At 31.8% G+C, this 18,633-nt stretch overlaps 1 protein-coding gene across 4 annotated transcripts in view; it reads left to right on the top strand.

The window, feature by feature from the left end:
- Positions 1-18,633, top strand: part of LOC100163469 — a 72,188-nt gene that overhangs the window by 37,101 nt on the left and 16,454 nt on the right. The window contains exon 1 of one of the 4 annotated variants that reach the window (XM_001946237.5): positions 7,925-8,550. The exons of the other annotated variants lie outside the window; for them this stretch is intronic. Within the exon in view, the coding sequence (XP_001946272.2) occupies positions 8,408-8,550 (143 nt within the window). The 5' untranslated portion in view covers positions 7,925-8,407. Of the gene's footprint in view, positions 1-7,924; positions 8,551-18,633 lie in introns of those variants that run through there. 4 annotated transcript variants of the gene reach the window in all.

Below are 18,633 nucleotides of genomic sequence, written 5' to 3'. Positions count from 1 at the left end.
ATTTTTCTAGGGTTGTAACACGTCTTGTACATCGCCACTTCATAATAATATTGTAATATTATGTTTATTATATTAAAATATTGTGTATATAATATACGACGTAGTACCACGTACACTTTAGCCAATCTTTGACGGAACTCGAGATTCCCCAGACGGGCACTTCAATACTATATACTTACTTGTTGCACTGTGGTTCACACGAAACGAGAAGCTTCCGTTGGGTTTCGCGCGTTTATGATATTATTATCTTTAAAGAAAACACACCACTTGGTTTTATAATATTAATAATATAAACTGCGTGTTATTTCATACACTTTTACTTTTGGACGGACGCCCGCGTGAAAAATTCTTCTTAATTATCATATTGGCATATAACAATAATAATATTATTATAATATAATAATATAAACATTATGTGCACGGAATCTCATCTGTTCGAACAACTCACTGCGATCCGTCAGATGCCGTCATAATATTATGGTGAATAGGTTATGACTATTATGAAGATGATGGTAATACGTAATACGATGCAGTAGGTATAGGTAAAATGGTGAGATTACCGGTACCTACATAACTGCATACAATATTCTGTAGGAAGTGAAGCTCTCCGTGAACATTATTATAATACACGACCGCAGTTTTATAACAGAAAACCAGCGACGGGTAAATGGCCTGTGCTGCTGTAGATATGTGCGTGTTATTGTTGATAATATATAGGTAGGTGTTGTAGGTAGGCACTTGTTATGCGATCGATTGTCCATGGACGCTGAATAGACAATGCGATGATTCCCCCTCCCCCCACCAACTTAAGCCAATAAGCCGTGACGACTAAAATATTATTATTAATATTTATTATTATAATAATAATATGTACCCGGTTATAATTTTTCTAATCCCACAAAAAATCGTAACGATCTCTGGTCAGCAACGTTTCCGCCGTTTTTTGATATGGGATAATACTATCAAGCACTGGATTTATAATAATAATATTATGGTGGTACATGCAATACAATATTCGGCGGGCGTACTACAGTTGTTATAGTTAGAAAGTTGTAATAATTGTTATAAACGAACTCTGTGTCGATGCGGTTAATCGTTTTTCCACAAGACTCTGCTAAATATTTAGTATTTACCGCCTACCTACTCGTTTTGTCATAACATAATATGTAATATTATTTTATGCCACAGTACTATATGTCTATATGGCTAGTAAACGTGACAAATCTCTCGATGTTATCAAAACACTCTCGTTTTTTTTGATTCCATAACACTGCGCATACGAAATTTAATTAAACCGTTTTATTTTCTTAACGGACTTTTTTTTTATTCAAATAATAATTATACTCCCAAAACTATTCCTTAACGGACTATTTAACACGCAGTGCACTGAAATAAACAACGCAATAATATTTTTTTTGTGTGTGTGGTTTATCCATTTTTCACCTTAATTACATACCTATTACGATTTACCCTTAAAATATTGTAGTAACGATATATATGGCATACGGCATTAAATAAATTATTGTAATACACATGATTAATATTCACATATTGTATGTTTGACATATTTTGCATTATAATATCTTGTATCCACAATGATATTATTACCTACACTATATAGTCACTAGACACGTGATAAATGGTCTTATGAGTTGTGACATTCGCGAGAAATCTATTTTAGACAGGACTGCACTGGGGCAAGGAACACCATAGATTGTTTTGCTCTATTTTCAGCTTTATACTCATACAATATAACTTGAGTATAACGGAATTATAATATAGTCATATTCACTTTAGCCCTTCATTCGTTTCTAACAATATAATTTCGACATCAAACGGTATATTGTAGGTATATTATGGTTTATATAAAAAATAAACATTCACTACCTATACACATTTTTTCTTAATTCTTATCAATATCTGTTGCTAAAGGTGTTACCTTTTTGACTTTTGTCAGTTAAAATATCATGACGTAGTTAGAATTTTGTATTTGGAATTTATTCCCTCATAACTATGTTAATCATTTTTGGACCAATATAGGGGTGTAAAATAGGTTTGAAGAGCTGGGGCCAAACTATACACACATTCCATATTGGTAGTTGCGGCACCATTGTAATATTATATTATATTATGTAGGTGCAATACTACTTTCTATACACTAAGTAAAGTCGATGAAGATAGATATAAGGACTAATAATTTATGGCTGTTAGTAATACCCATAATGACACGATTTAAGTAAAATGTACACCGCGAGTACAGTTATTTTTTTTCGTAATAATATTCATACCTGATTTAATTTAAACATTATATATCAACTTAAGTATTTTTAAAAAATGTAAAAAATATTTAATTTACACTGTTTTGCTAAGGATTAAAAAACATACAAACAGCATAAGTAGTTATAATATACAACTTACCTACTATTAAGCAATACTATTTAAACTTTATTTATATAATGTTAAGTAGATATAAATTTAAATTAAATTAAAAACAACTAAGAATTTGTTTTTTAATCTCGCATTAGTTCCTTTTAAAATTTACGATCAGTATTTTATTACTAGTAATAAATATTTTACTTAAATACTGTCAAAAGCTTAAAATTATTATAGGTATAGATTTTATTATGAAATATGTCTTATTTAAAAACATTACAAGAGATAGCTGGTAATACACAAATTAAATACATTTTTCTTTATAATTTGTTTTCATTTTAAGTTGATATAAGTGATTATGCCTCACGTTTGTAGGTGCATGCTACATAGAGCCACATAAAGTAATAAATCTAGAATCAGTGTCATAATAATTTTTTTATAAGCTAGTATATATTTTATTGGTTGTCGGTTGAAGAATTCAAGTGTACTCCAGTGAGTAATGAGTAATGCGTAATGAGTAATATGACAATAAGGATACCTGGATACCTTGTTATATGGCAAATTGTTATGTAATTGACAATAATTGTATATTGACACGAATACACGATTAATTATGTTACTGTAACAACGCGCGTAACTTAAACTATATTACCGCGTAAAATACTAGGTAGGTACTTCATTTAATAATAAAAAACAAGATCACTGTTTTTATGTCAATGATTATTTGCTTCAATGTTTAACGCTATTATATTATACATCCGTAACGAAACTTATAAACCAACAACATTAATTTACACAGTATGGCGTTTGTTTCCAAAAACAAATTTATTTGATTACCTATGCACTTTACTAGTCAAACTCATAATTGGGTTTCAATTGGAAAATTAATTTATTGATTAATATCGTTTAAAACTTATCTAATGAATACATTTTATTCAGGTGATAGATGATTTTTTCGAGTATTCGAGTAGGTTACCTCCTTATCTATAATGTAATTTATTTACATGTTATAAAAGCGCGAACGTACCTCTATAAATTTCTAATTTTTTTCAATTTCTACCTCAGCTACTTATTATTACTCATAAACTTGTTGATTTATTCAAAGATGCGACTACACAGTTTGTGAAATAGAGTGTAAACAATTTCTGCCAACTATTGGTCCTTGTAACTACTTATTATAAAATCATACATAATAATTTGTTATTTCTACACGCTACCATTTTTGTCAACCTATTTGAATTCCATATGGTACGTGTGTTTGTTTATTGCGTATATCCGTACATAGGTACCTATAACCTGTAACTAAAATTCATAAGAACGACTGAGGGTGTAACGCGTACGTATAAATATACATAAATAATATTACATGTGAATATACGATGACATATATTATTCTTGTTTATCAAATCACACGATTTTACTATAATCAAATAAATGTAAATGTAAAATCCTATTAACATATTTATTACGATATAAAATATAAATCAAATATAATCGTTCGTCTACAACACTATAAAATGTACGTTGACGCGTTTAAATCTTTTTGATGTTCTGCAAAACTGAAATGTAATAATATTTTTTTATGAGATCGTTCATGAACCACATAATAATTAAATAATATTTAATATGTTGACACATCGTTTGCTTAAGTTTTTATAAGCGGATACCGTTGGAGAGTTTTCTTATTATACATTTTTATGCATTGTTTGTCCTTCATTACAATCGTGGGAATTACTGAGAATCGTATGAGGATTAATAGAAAAACAAAAAACTGAAATAATAAAAATGATAGGTACTGATTTACAAATTATTGCTATAATTATTACTCAAATCTAAAAACAAAGTAGGTGATTCTGGAACTATATATAACGGTAACTAAATTATAAAAGAATTTATTAAATTAACACCACTAATACAAGTACCTTGACACTTGGTTTATATACATGTATTAATATATTATATTATCTCATTTCGAAAATCTTTAACCGAAATGTGTGATTGAAATTTGAAACAGTTCGTTTGCTCTAGATGGAACGGATGCCGGTGTCCGTCAGTGTAATAAGTACCGGGCACCTATAATAACTATAATAACACGATAAACATACGACTACGGCGAGGAGACTTTAGGCGTTCCGGTCAAACATACGCCTATATTCAAATATTAATTATTTCTTCGGAGGAAAAATATCGTAAAACTATGCATTATTTTATTGCCATGTAAAATTAGCAGACCGGGATTTTATTTTTTTTTTTGTGGACCACAGTAATATAATTCCGGAATCCTATAATAATTTGCCACACAACAGGACACTATAACGGTTCGATGTAAATAGGTAAAAAGAAGTCCAACTAATTTCTGGAGATCTATTTTTATGCATATTTGTATGCTTAACAACACGTCAATAGCTATAATAATTTTATAATACGATCGACTATAGGTTCCATATAAATGTCATTATTTTGAGTCCCTCGAATGTACATGCTGGTGATGGTCCATCAATTAGGTAAGTGTGCTTAAATAAATAAATATCATCTTTGTTCTTCTTCATAATTATTTTATAGTACGATATTATGCATGGATTAAAAATAGCAGTTTTCTTTTGATTTTGGTGCTCTTTAATAGTATTTACCTAAACAATCGACTCCCGGTTAGTCGAACCTTAATTCATCTCAAATACCCATAAAAAAATCTCCTTCAAATGCTATATATTATATACACTTAATTGGTTTTTTATGTATCATCATTTTTAATAACTCGAATTTGTTTTCCCCTGAAACTCTGAGTGACCAAACTTTAACTTATGTGTAGGTATATATAAATATATATTTATATGTGTATATATAAACATATAGAGAGAGAGACACCTTATAGCCTTATAGTTAACTTATTATAGTCTTTATAGAGAGGCGTACCTATTGGCATATTGCTTATCCTGAAATATATTTTTCATACGATTTACGATTATTATTCATTCGAATGAATAATTTTTGCTGAAATGAAAGGCTTGTTGAACGAAAATAATGAACTTTTTTTACAATAATTTTTTTTGAGATCGAATCAAATGTAGGTATCACATTTTGCAGGTACCGTGGGCTTATATTATTTAAGTACTTACAACGATCAGTTTATGTAACCCCTTCGATTATGCTGTTGTGTTATCGACAGCCATAGTGGCGCGGTATAGACGTATAGCGAATGGCGTATTTTGTTATGCGATCTCTGCAGTAATGGTACGTATACACTACCATACGTATATGCGTATAGTACAGCCGGTGGACCGTGACTATAAACGTACTGCGTATGACTATATGTATACGTTTAACGAGTTTGCGGTCGTCATGGCATCCGCTGTTGGGCGACACTGCTTTTCGCGTGTATATATCGTGTATATGCCTATATATATAATGCTTCTCGAGAGGCGCTCAGGCAATGTCCCACGGTACGGCGATCGCTGAAACATTGTTCACAAACAAAAAGACACACATGCGCACATATACCATTCTATAAAATACATAATGAATATCTAATATATATACATAATATATATATATAAACATTAAACACACATACGAAGAAAGTATTTAAGTTATAACGTTTCCACGTGCATATAATCTTCGTCTTTCATTCAAAGTGCCACGTTTGCGATCGCTGCCGTTATTCGCGTAGTATACGGGGTTTCTGTAGTCCATTCATCGATGTACCCGAGCATATCTTGAATGGGACACTATACAGTGATGAGGAGCCCTATAACTATGACAATGACCACTTGGTCGGTGCAACGACCCGTCTTCAAGTAATAAGTATATAGGTACCTATTATATGTACGAGTATCAGAGTACCTATGTGCTATAGAAAATCAGCTAAAGCCATGCGATATTATAACATTACATTATATTGCTTCTAGTGTTAACTAGATGAACGATTTTATCACGTGGTACCAGTATAGAGTCAACCATATATATATATTTTCATTAAGTAATAATACATGTTTGGCCACTCTGGTGTGAAGTGAAAACAATAGCCGTTCGTATCCCGGTCACATATTATAAAAAAAAAGTCAGCTAAAAATAGGGATTTGGCAATTGGTGCCGCTCAGACTATGAGTATGTAACCAATTTACAATAATATTATAATTTATACGTTAAACAATCTTTAGGAACCCAAGTGGTTTTAAATCATTACATAAAGTACGATTTATAAATAAATATAGTATAAAATAATATGAATGTATAATAACTAATAATATATTATATATTATATTATGATGTATACTAATGAATGTAGCAAGATAAAAGTGATAGTAAATACTAAATCATATAATTGGAGAGCTATATAGAGCCATTTAAATGCGGCAAAGGAATTTTTAAAATTATAACGAACATATTGTATGTTAATATTATAATTGATTGTTGCACCACTTGGGAGGTCTCTGATTCGTTTTTTTATTTTAGTGATTATTGTTCTTAATTCGTCTTTCGTGCGTAATTCTCGCGCGGTGGCTGCAGGCGGTTGACGGTATTCATATTTCACAATAGAAAATATCGTTTAAACTACCTATATGCGCGCAGTCTATACTGAACTCTGTCAGGGCCCGTTTTACAATCATAGTTTAAACCTCGGTTACGCTTGAACCACTGATTTTACCGGCCGAATTCAGTGGTTTAACCGGAGTTCAACTATTGTAATACGGGCCCTTAGCCAGTAAGCCGGGTGGACAAGTTTAAGTAATAAAATGATAAATTCGCAAAACATTTAGATCAAACAGTATAGGTACTCGAGAAATTTCGAGAAAGATGAGTTGTTTTTTTATGAACATGCGTTTTGTAAACATAATTTCGTTTGACCGGTCATACCAGTTTTTGGGAGAAAGTTCCAAATCTTGTAGCATGAGAGATTTAAGCAGCGGCTACGATTGGAAACTGTGGGCGGCGGCAAATACCACCATTAACCATAATATTATTATTATCATTTACACCCTTCCACCAGCTATCGGAAAATTATTTTAACTTTAGAATTTTGGTAAGTACTGAGTTATTCCTCAGCCTATAAGTCTTATTGTATTAATTGTACACTGCCTTATATATTATAAAGGTTAATGAACTGCACACGACGTTTATTGCGCATGAACACATAAGTATACCTATAATACTAATACAATAATAATATGATATTATAATCGCGAGTATATTTGTTATTTCGCCTCCGGTGGGGTTGATCGTTCATCGCCCACGCGTCGCTAGATTACAGCCGGGCATGATATTAAATAGTCTATGCAGACGATTCAACGAACGTTCACCTGGAGGACAATGATTAAACAAGGCTACGTAAGTCTGGTGCGATTTTGAAAGACCAGCGTAATTACACACAGACGCACACACACACGCCGATGTCGTGAGCTACCTACAAAAAAAAGAAGAAAAAGAAACAAAAACTCCAACAAACGGTACATGGAGCGACGTAGCGCTAGTGTATTGGTACTGCGATGGGTAGGTACGTGGAAGAACGGTTTTCTCAAGCGGACGGCGGCGGCGGTGGCGTGCGCGGCCAGTGACAATCGCGCCGAGAGACGTGCAACAACCTTTCCTTCAACACGACGAGCGTCGTCGTGGTGGTGTACGTTACACGCTTCTCTATTCTTTCTTCGCTCTCAATACCACCAAACAGCTGCACTTTTTTGTTTTAAATTAATTTTTAGTTACCCAGTATATCGTGAAATCCCGTTGATTTTGATTAGTTTTTAATTGATTGTATTAATATTGAAGTTAAGAATATTATCGTATACCGTCATCGCCGGTTACCTATCTTTTATATTAATACAGCAGTTGTTCGTCTCGTTTCGGTCGCCCCAGTGGTGTTTTTTTTCTCTTGGAAACAGTGATTTCCCGAGATAGTTACGTGAATTTAAAATCCTCGCACCGGCAGCGAATGGCTGCAAAAGGATCGTCCCTGTCGTTCTCCGATGGCTACATAAAATAATACAAAATTCCGTTAGAATATAGTCATGGTTTCGTCGTCAAAATAATAGTCGCAACGATGTTCGGTCTCGGGTGTAGTGTGCAAAAGAAACCTGCGTACCGACAGCAGGACGACGTGCACATGGTGGTCAGAAGCAGCAGGAGTCATGGTGCCTCAATTGCCGGCGTCCGCAGGAAACGCGGTCATCACCCAAAATTTAGGTACCTACACTCCGATGATAATAATATATTATATATATCGTAATATTATGTAGATACGGCTACTATTCGTCATATGTTAATTATCGTATTATAATAATTATTATTTTGGTTTTTACGTGAGGCGTTTGTCTGTATTTACTGTGCTACACATCATTATCGTATATCAGCTATATATAGCTAGCGCGTGTGCGTATGCGTTTTAACGATGATAGGTGTTAGCTCGGTCCGTTTAATATTATATTTATACACATACAAAACTATTATGAGCCGGTGTAGTGCATAGAGTATAATAGACAGGATTCATTGACATCTCGAGTTTTCATTGACCGTGGCGATAATATAATATGTAGTCGCGTATATAATATACGCCGGCCAATGTCATCGAATTCTGTACGAAGCGGGGGCTTCAGACGTGTGTATATGTGGAACAAATTTGATTTGCGGACACAATGATGGCCGGGCCGGCGGTTACTGTGTATTAAAATGATACACACACACACATGTTATATATGTATGTATATATATATATGATAAAGGTATGTGTATATAAACGAAATTTTGACCGGCGGCGGGCAACGGAATGCTCGGCAATACACAATGCCCGCGCTTCGTGTACAAGTTGATTGAACTCCTCGGGCTGTCGCGCGATGCCACCAATTCACACAATACGCGAATATATTGCCGACGACATTATACATTTTTATTGTGTAAAAAGAGACACAACTGCACAGTTGCGAGTCGTCAATGTCCCGTCGAATGTGCGCAACGATTATTCACCAGAGAAAACGAAACCCATCTCCGAACGACGCGTTCTCGTAACATTATAATGTATTATAATTTATAGATGCCATCCATATCATAAATATACTTCTGGTAATAATCGAGGGAAGTCAGTTAGGTCGAAGAAAAGACGAGGACAGTGCTTAATGGCGTTGCTACACAGTGATGTTTACAATAATGTCCTGACACCTGAATACTCCTAATAAATATTATTTATATAACTAGAGTCAGATTAAATCATCCGTAGTTTTTAAATAACCACTTGCACACTTAACTGCCCCAATTTTCAAGACATATTGGGAAATATAAAATTTCTAAAATAAAATTTGAAAAATATTAAACTTAAACTGAAATGTCCATATTTTTTTCTACTGCGCTGTAATGTTTTTTTTTTTTTTTTTTATTGGTGGCACAAGTCTTTTGATGGCTTTATAGTATTGATAGTCGAAAGCACTGTGTTATATTGTAGGCCCAAGGCACAGTGTCTTATATAACTGCTTGATGACTAATCCAGTGCATCTTAAATAACATAATATTATTAAAGTACAATAAAACGGATCAGATTTTAATAATATTTACTTGCCAAGTCACCGCTGAATGTTTTATATCGGGTGACGGGCATTTTTTGTTTTCCTGTTTTTTGGGAACCCTTTAATAGTAATAATAAAGATGATGGCGATGATGATGATGATGATGATGATGATGAGGATGATGATGAGCATAGGAGGGGTGTAGACAAAGGTATAGTGTGTCGGAATGAAAAAAAACAGGCAGACATCATCGCGAGGTCCGGTTACGGTCGACCGCGCGTGGACTTTGTAAAACGGATTCCGTAAGACGGACGGCGACGCGGCCCAGGCGCGCACCTCGAATCCACAGGTCCGGAACAATACCGACTTTCCGTAAAATACGAGTATACCCACACTCATCTTCGCATAGAGCAGACGCGTATTTATTACTGCTATCGTCGTATGATATTGTATACATTTCGCTCAATATTCTCAATTGCTGCTAATGGTCATTGTTCTAGTCCATAAAATTTTCTGAGAACCGACTCGAAGAATTTACAGTCTAAAACACAATGATATTATAATAGTATACTATTTGTATACACAGGCACACAGCTGCCACCGTGTGAACCGTTTTATTATAAGTACTATAGATTGGCACAATTTAAGAGTTGTAGAAAAAGTTCATCACATGAAAATACAATAAAATTAAAATATAAACAAACCGCAGCTATTACAACTTATGCGCATCGTTAATGATATTAATATTATCATACATCCATACGCATACCCATATACAATAAACTATTGGACATTTGGGCGTATATGAATGTTATGTAGTCTTGAGTTAAATTTAACAATTATCACTTACCTACATTATTTTTAAAATTATCGGTAAAATATTTATAATTATTATAATAATATGACCATGAATCGTTAGGTATTCGTTTTAATTTAATTTTTTTGTATTTGTATACTACCACACGGCTGTATATTTTCTGATTCTCCAATGTTACATGAACCCGTACAGGACAAAGGCCCTTGTTATAGGTATTAGGTAGATATTATATTAATCAACTAACACGTCTTTGAGTTATGATTTATGAGTAATGACATTTCAAACTTTCAACACAATTGAAAAATTGTATTTCTGTATCGGTTCGGAGTATCAACACAAAATATCATAATTGTGTATACCCATAGGTTAATACTATAGGTCAATAATAATATTTTAAAATAAATTACTATTAACAAAAATAATTTGATATTTTCAAAACACTGTTGTACTTACTAATTTCATAGACATAACATTTCGAATTGGTTGTATTTCAATTTTTAAGACGATGCATTTATGTCAGCAGATACCTGTATATTTTACGGATCGTTTACTCCCGCTGTTCATTACAAGAAAAATAATTATATCAATTTAAAAAAGACAATTTTGTGATTTTAAAACTGAAATAGGCAGGCTAATGATATACCTACATAATACACACACACATATATATATATAGGTATAAGTGTTTTGGTGTTTATTAGAATGAAACGAAAAGGATGCGTGCCATATTGTTACTGATGTAACAATATGACATTATAAAATAAAGCTATAGTTAATCGGGATTTATAATAATATAATATGACTTTATAGAAATACGAAAAAAATATCGTCATAATTTCTATGTTCTATATCTAAATAATATAATTTGCCGTTATTCTTACTATCCTAAACCGTTTTGCGTTATATTATTATAGGCTTTCATTATATTGTACATTTTACTAATTAATCTTTCTGGTTTTTCTCAGGATCAGTGGTCAATTTGGGGGTAGGCTCAGCTACCCTAACTAATTTTTCAGAAATGTTTGCGTATCCCTATTATTATTTTTAAGGGCAACGCACGCAACGCTTCATCATGATGCATTTTTATCAAAATGTTTTGTGATACCATTATAATTTTTCTTATGGATTAATTCATTACTGCGGATCTATAAATTATAATACCTATGTAATATATTAAATTGTATTTTTTTTTTGAAATAATTATTTATAAATATTTTTTATATGATTTAAAGAGAGGTATTAGGAGAGGTGAGGCTCAATAACGTTTAACAAGTGATGGGGACGCTCTTTTTTAAAAGTAAACAGAGTCTGCCGTTACCCCCTATTTTAATTTTGCCAAGTCGAGCATTGCAGCTCAGGATGGTATACCTATTCAGTACTTAGTTTTGTCTGATATCTATGGACGGACGTGTTTGCATATTATATTATTGTGATCTGCGATGGTTCGAAGACCGTTCTGCCTCAGTCAAAAATGTATTGATTCAAGAAGTCTGTTCAATAAGTTATTGCGTGTATTTATGAAAACTGAACCAATTTACATTTAGCATTATAGTCGTACATATTTTAGGGCATATTCTGGGGCTTACCATGGTGAAATTGAACGTATTATACAACTTTTCAGATGATTTAGTTGTTTTCCTTTTTGATAATTTATGCTAGCTCGAGTTCTATCACCGCAAAATGTATAATCCCAGAAGTAATGACTAATGTTCATCTCGCGGATTAGTTTTGCTTCGGGTTGAGAGGCTTGTCATTTTTTTTATACATAATTACATAATTTTCCGATGAACAGACTTCAGAGAAATCTTCTTTACACCCGAATAGTTTTAATGTTATTTAACTTAAAGATAGTCAGTATTTCAACAGCATCGGCGGTGCAACGTCGAGCGTCGTTCAAAAATGAACCGTTTTAAAAAGATTTTAAATTTAATTTTTAAATGTTCACACTTGTTTGAGATTGTCAATGTTTTCAAAGAATCTATTTTCATGTTTATTACAATCAACGAACGGAATAAATGTGGCCTGTAAGTATTTTCTTAGTATTTAAAACCATCATTCTATAAATATACGATTAGCGAAAATCCATGCATTTTTTTAATTGTTTTAAATTTGAAACTATACAAAATTGAAAAGTTATTATCTTTTATCAATTATCTGTGGTCTAATATCGTTCACTTTATATTATAAAAATTTATATACGATTCCAGCTTAAAAAAACTTTATGTGAACTGTTTTTTTTATTACCTATTATAATAAAATAGCCCGTCTTATTTTATTACCCAATTTATTTATTTTTAATCGATCGAATTTCATACCAACAATATCTATTGAACAGGCCTAAAAACCACAAATACTCAGTATCATTTCTTACCGAACTGTAAAAACTGTAAGTATATTAACCTTATTTCATCGATATTTATTTTTTTTCTCAAAAAAAATTATGCACGGACCATGTGCCCTTCGGCACTGCAGCATAGTTCTCGTCCGGTGCATACGTATAATAATGTTGGTTTATGGATTCGTCGTGTGCATATAATAATATATAGGTACATAATAATATATAACTATAATATATTATATATGTATTTATGTTTTTTACGTCTCCAAATGTGTGTCATCTTGGTGCTCCGGTGGATTATGTATGTGTATGTGTGTGTGTTTTTTTCCATAAAATTCTCAGCATTTATACTGCACACATATATAATATAAAAATAATAAATAGTAGCGTAGTATACGCTATAGCGGCAAGAGAGCGGTAGACACGCGGAATATAACTGTTAGTCTGGTCGGTCGGACGACGACCAGTCGCGATGCAATTACCCGTGTAATGGCTTGGCGCGTCTCGGTTGTATGAATATAAAACTATTTTTCATGCCATCCAATTGACCGATATTGGAATTGTAGCGGAGACAAATATATACACACACTTATAAATGGTAATATAATAATATTATAATGTGTGTAGTACCTGTATATGCGTGTAATAACACGCATACACGAGATATCGTCTTATTTTAGCCCGAGGAAACCTTGCCGTGGAAATTTACATACCGATTCGGTTTGCGCGAGGAATGTGCACAGCGTTTAGGACCTGCGCCGTTTTATCGCGTTCTTGTGGATGCCGTCGATTTCGCCCTGGTTTCAGAATACCTACATAATATTTATATTTATTATTATATTACGTTTTAATTGATTGACTGTTACTAGCGGATATTATTAACCCAATACCCAACGCGTTGTAATATCTGCTTATGTGTACTCGATACACCTAACCTAACCTATTGCCTATAATGAAGTTTTAAAAAAAAATTTAGATAATGGCCGCAATAATAGTATACTAGCTATACAATAAATTATGGAATTTCGATCCCCGTCAAGCAGTCGAGTGAAATGTCATAAATCGTCGTTTGTCTGCGCTGATGACGAACAGAGAATATAAATTATTACCACAACAATTAATTAACAAACATATGCATTAATATTATAATTATTTGTTTACGGTCATGCATAATATGAGGTAACTACCAAATAACATTAATAATATATTTTGTACCAATTACAAAAAATTCATCATTCTTGAACAGTTATTAATAACGTTTTGTTGCTTTTAATAAATTGTTATATTTTAATTATTTTATACTTCAGGCCTATTTTAAATAACATTTAAAAATACCCTGTTCCAATCTACATATTTTTGATAGGTTACTTCTTAAGTTTAATTGATACTAAACATCATATAGCTAAAAATTCAATATTAATTAACATTACCTACTGCTGTTACATCATTATCTATGGAATTATATTGCCTGGTTTGTTTTTGAATTTAATTAAAAACAATTTTTAGTTACATGTTTCATATCTATCGAATAAATAGAAGTTTCGTGTATAGAGGAATAAGCACATCACGTTTAAAATTATTCTATGTATAGTAGGTATGATAGCGTACGGGGTACATGTGTTTCGAAATTATTTCGATCACGATGATGTTTGCAATGAAAAGATTAACGGAACATCGTTTTGTCTATTTGTAATAAATGTCTGAACTACTTCTGTCGATAAAAAATCTAAATTAAAAAACAATATATTGTGTTTATTATTTATATTTTGGAAGAGACGACCAAAACTTATAGCTATTGATCTATTTTGTATAAATAAATTGTGTTTACTCAAAATTTCTGGATAATTAAAACTAAATAAAAAACTATGAAGGACGATGATGAAAACTATTATTATTGTATTAAAAGGAAATTAGTGAAAAGTTGTTACAATGATGTACGTATTATTAAAACGATATATTTTTAATTAGTGACATTGAATAATAATTATTATTAGTTAGCTACAACACAGGTACCTAAGTAATATACTTGTTATAAATGTGTTATAGTCAAGAAGTAGGTACAAGACGTAGGTACCTAAATACCCAATAACAATTTTGTTTTAACAATAACATGGTTTTATGCAATAATAGTTAACATAATATTAAGGCAATATCAAGCGAATAATGAGATAACTGTATAAATAATTTTGTTTTTTAAATTATCAAAATATTTTTAGTTTAATTTTTAGATAAAGTTTATAATATAAGCAACAAATAATTTATTGACATAAATTGATAAATGTATATTGTAGGTATACCTACTAAATGATGTTTAAATTTTTAATATAGGTATTATAATGCATTTTTTTATACTCCCGAGAAAAGAAAGAATAAGTTAATAATAATTAATAATGAATCAAATGAAAATACTGAAAATCTGTAATGTACATTTAGATTTTAGAAACGGTACACATGACTGGGAACCTATGTACATTGTAAACAGTACAATAATTATTTAATACTATAGGTATGCATTCGCATGTACGTCAATTCTGGCGATAACTGTACAGCGCACACGAGTAATTACGTATATTATGGCAGTCACTCGGAGTTTTTCACTGCTCATAAGTAAGTGGCCGTAATAATGACGACGGAGTGCTTATTATATTAAAATAAAATATTATAACATTATTATTTATACGCAGCTATTTGACATTGGCACAATATACAAAATAATATATTGCAACCTAGTATTAATGCTGTTTACTGAAGTAGTTTTTATTCAAATTTTCTGGTTCGATGTTGTTCGTAATTCAAGACTAGCACTGATTTCCAAACGAAATTATTATTGTGATTATTTAAGGTCTCTAAAGTCCCGCGTGTGCTTTGTGTATTTATAACAATATTATATTATTCATTGCTTCATATTGTATTATAGATGTTCACTTAGAGTTATATCCATTGCGAATATTGTCGACCACTGTCATATAGTTGCCCATTGGGCCTGCTCTTGTAATGAGAGGGAAATCGCGTTCCTGCATACATTTTTATTTTTAAGTACATTTTTTCCCATAGGGTTTTTATTTTAATTTCCTTTTTAAACGTCAAATATCAGCTGTACAAACAAACGAATTTATTGTTGTTGTTAGTATTCCACCACGTCCGCCAATAATTGCGAAATAAAAACACCAAAGTAAACGGTCGGTGTTTCGTTGTGACCGCCTTGAATGTTAACATCATAATGTTTGCACTTTTTATTTTTATTATTTACACCCGCCATTGACACGCGAATCGTTCTCCAAAGCTAACAAGCGTGTAGTGTTGTTGCCCGCCGAGTTAGCTGATAAAATAATTCCGGATCGGTAACCTGGTTTTTCAACCTGAAAACCGCCTAATGGTCGTTCCTATAGTTTGCGGACACCTAATAGAGTCCAATATAGGTATATTATATATTTTATACGTCGACAAACATAAAACGTGTTCCAGACACGTTTTGATGTCGAATCAGCTGCACAAAAAAAACCATGTGCAGGTTAATCAATTATGCATTCCAACAAGAACGACTCACTGCACCATAATATATATATATATATATATATAAGTCATTTTTTTCTTTCATATCCAAGAGCGTTTAATCATGGAACACATGTACCCTATATAAACGATTTTTTCGGTACAGTAGGTCTATACAAATTACCAAATAAAAATAGAAATAGTAAAATATATATTGTTATTTCATTGAATATCATTTACGTGCGTGTTTAAAGTTTATGAATAGTGAATACCAAAGTTCATACATAGAAATATTTCATATGTACCTACCTAATAAATATAATATAATATAGGTATGTAACCTAACCTTTATGTATACAGCCGTGAGAAATCTACATCATTTCCGGGCTCTTAATTATGCCTTGTCAATTACCGTATACTTGCAGGGTACTATTGCCCCGTTATTTTGGTTCACTGTATATGTCGAGCAATAACACATAAGTGTTACTTAACGTACTAACCTCATGAAATATCATTAGGTAATTCTATCACATAATAATACCTAAACCTTTAATGTTTCAATCATATTATACAAATACGCTTTCGTACAAGCCTACAATTGTATATACACCTATATATAGCTACGTTTCACTATAGTGCCTATAGTGGTGACGGGGATTGTACAATAATGATATTATTGTTCTGTTCCGAGTTAGACTTGCTATGGTCAGATAATCCTAAAACGACCCGTTCAATTCCGGGCGGCCTGCGGGAACGCTGAATGTTATAATTGAATAACAATAATAACACAATTGAATATAGTCGATATTCTTTATTCACGATGGTTAACTATATGAGTGGAAAAAACATAATTATTATTTTTTTATACATTTTTATGACGTGTCAATACGATTTTTAAGACGACTTTTTGGGGTGGACGTAAAATCACGCCACTGATTGGTATCCGTGGTTTCCATTATATCATAGTAGTTAGTAAATAGTATTATACATATATAGGTATAAAATGCAATAGGTACTTTTAATTTTTTCCGAATAAATTTAGTAAGTAGTCAATCCTACCGTATTTTTGATAAATAATTTACAGAAAACATTTTTTTTATCTTATAATGAATATAATGAATATAATATAATCTACAACCTTAAGTAGTAATTTACAGTGAATTGGTGATGTTTTCAATTTGTCACGAATCGTTAAGAATTAAAAAAAAATAAGATCCAACTTATTGACTAGGTATTAATTTTAAAATGTGTAAAAAAAATTCCATACATAGATAGAAAACAAACAGTAAGTGAATATATGACGTAAAAGTCATGTCCGTTTGAAGTATAAGAAGATATTGGTAATGTATACAAACCATCGGGTTCTATGGCTTGACATATTATAATATGGTCCAAAATATAACGTTGTTAATGCGCATGCATATTGTGAATTCCTCAATAAGTGTAATTTGTTGCGAACTCATGAATAAGTGGACCTGTCTGCGCTAGGTAGTTGACACGATTTGTGACGTGACGGTCGGACCCATAAAAATTATTAATTTCACGCAATCTTTGAAATATTTAAATACCTACCTATGTATTTATTTATTTTTTTAAAACATCATATTATACACCATTATACACGTAGAATACACACTTCATACACACATAGCACAGCAAGTGCACATATATATAAACATGTAATACTGTATCCCAGACAGCATTTTGTAATGATAATATTATAATAGTATTTTTTTTATTTATTTATAATAGTATTATAATAACTTTATACTAATATTAATTCGTTATTTTAATGTTATAATAATATTGAATAATATTTAATTGCTGTATGGGATATACATGAAAATATGAAATTAATCGATTTGTCGTGTTTATGCACCACGAACATTTTAATACCTACCTTGCAATCAGCGTCCTGCGCTGTCTTGATCTATGGTATGATCGCATAATAAATTGGTCATTCTTTTCCAAGTCTCCTCCGAATAAGCCGTACAATAATATGTAATGACATTATATTATGCGTTAGTCCTTTCACGGCCTCCTTTCCTAGGACTCGTAAATTATTTTGAGTGTATAGAAAATTAATAATAATATTGTGAACTCTGTTGGAGCTTTGTTGACCATTG

This window comes from Acyrthosiphon pisum, chromosome A3 (assembly GCF_005508785.2).
Source record: "Acyrthosiphon pisum isolate AL4f chromosome A3, pea_aphid_22Mar2018_4r6ur, whole genome shotgun sequence".
Classification (NCBI taxonomy): Eukaryota; Metazoa; Arthropoda; class Insecta; order Hemiptera; family Aphididae; genus Acyrthosiphon; species Acyrthosiphon pisum.
The sequence above is the reverse complement of the archived record's forward strand: the minus strand, read 5'-3'. Positions and strand labels throughout refer to the sequence as shown.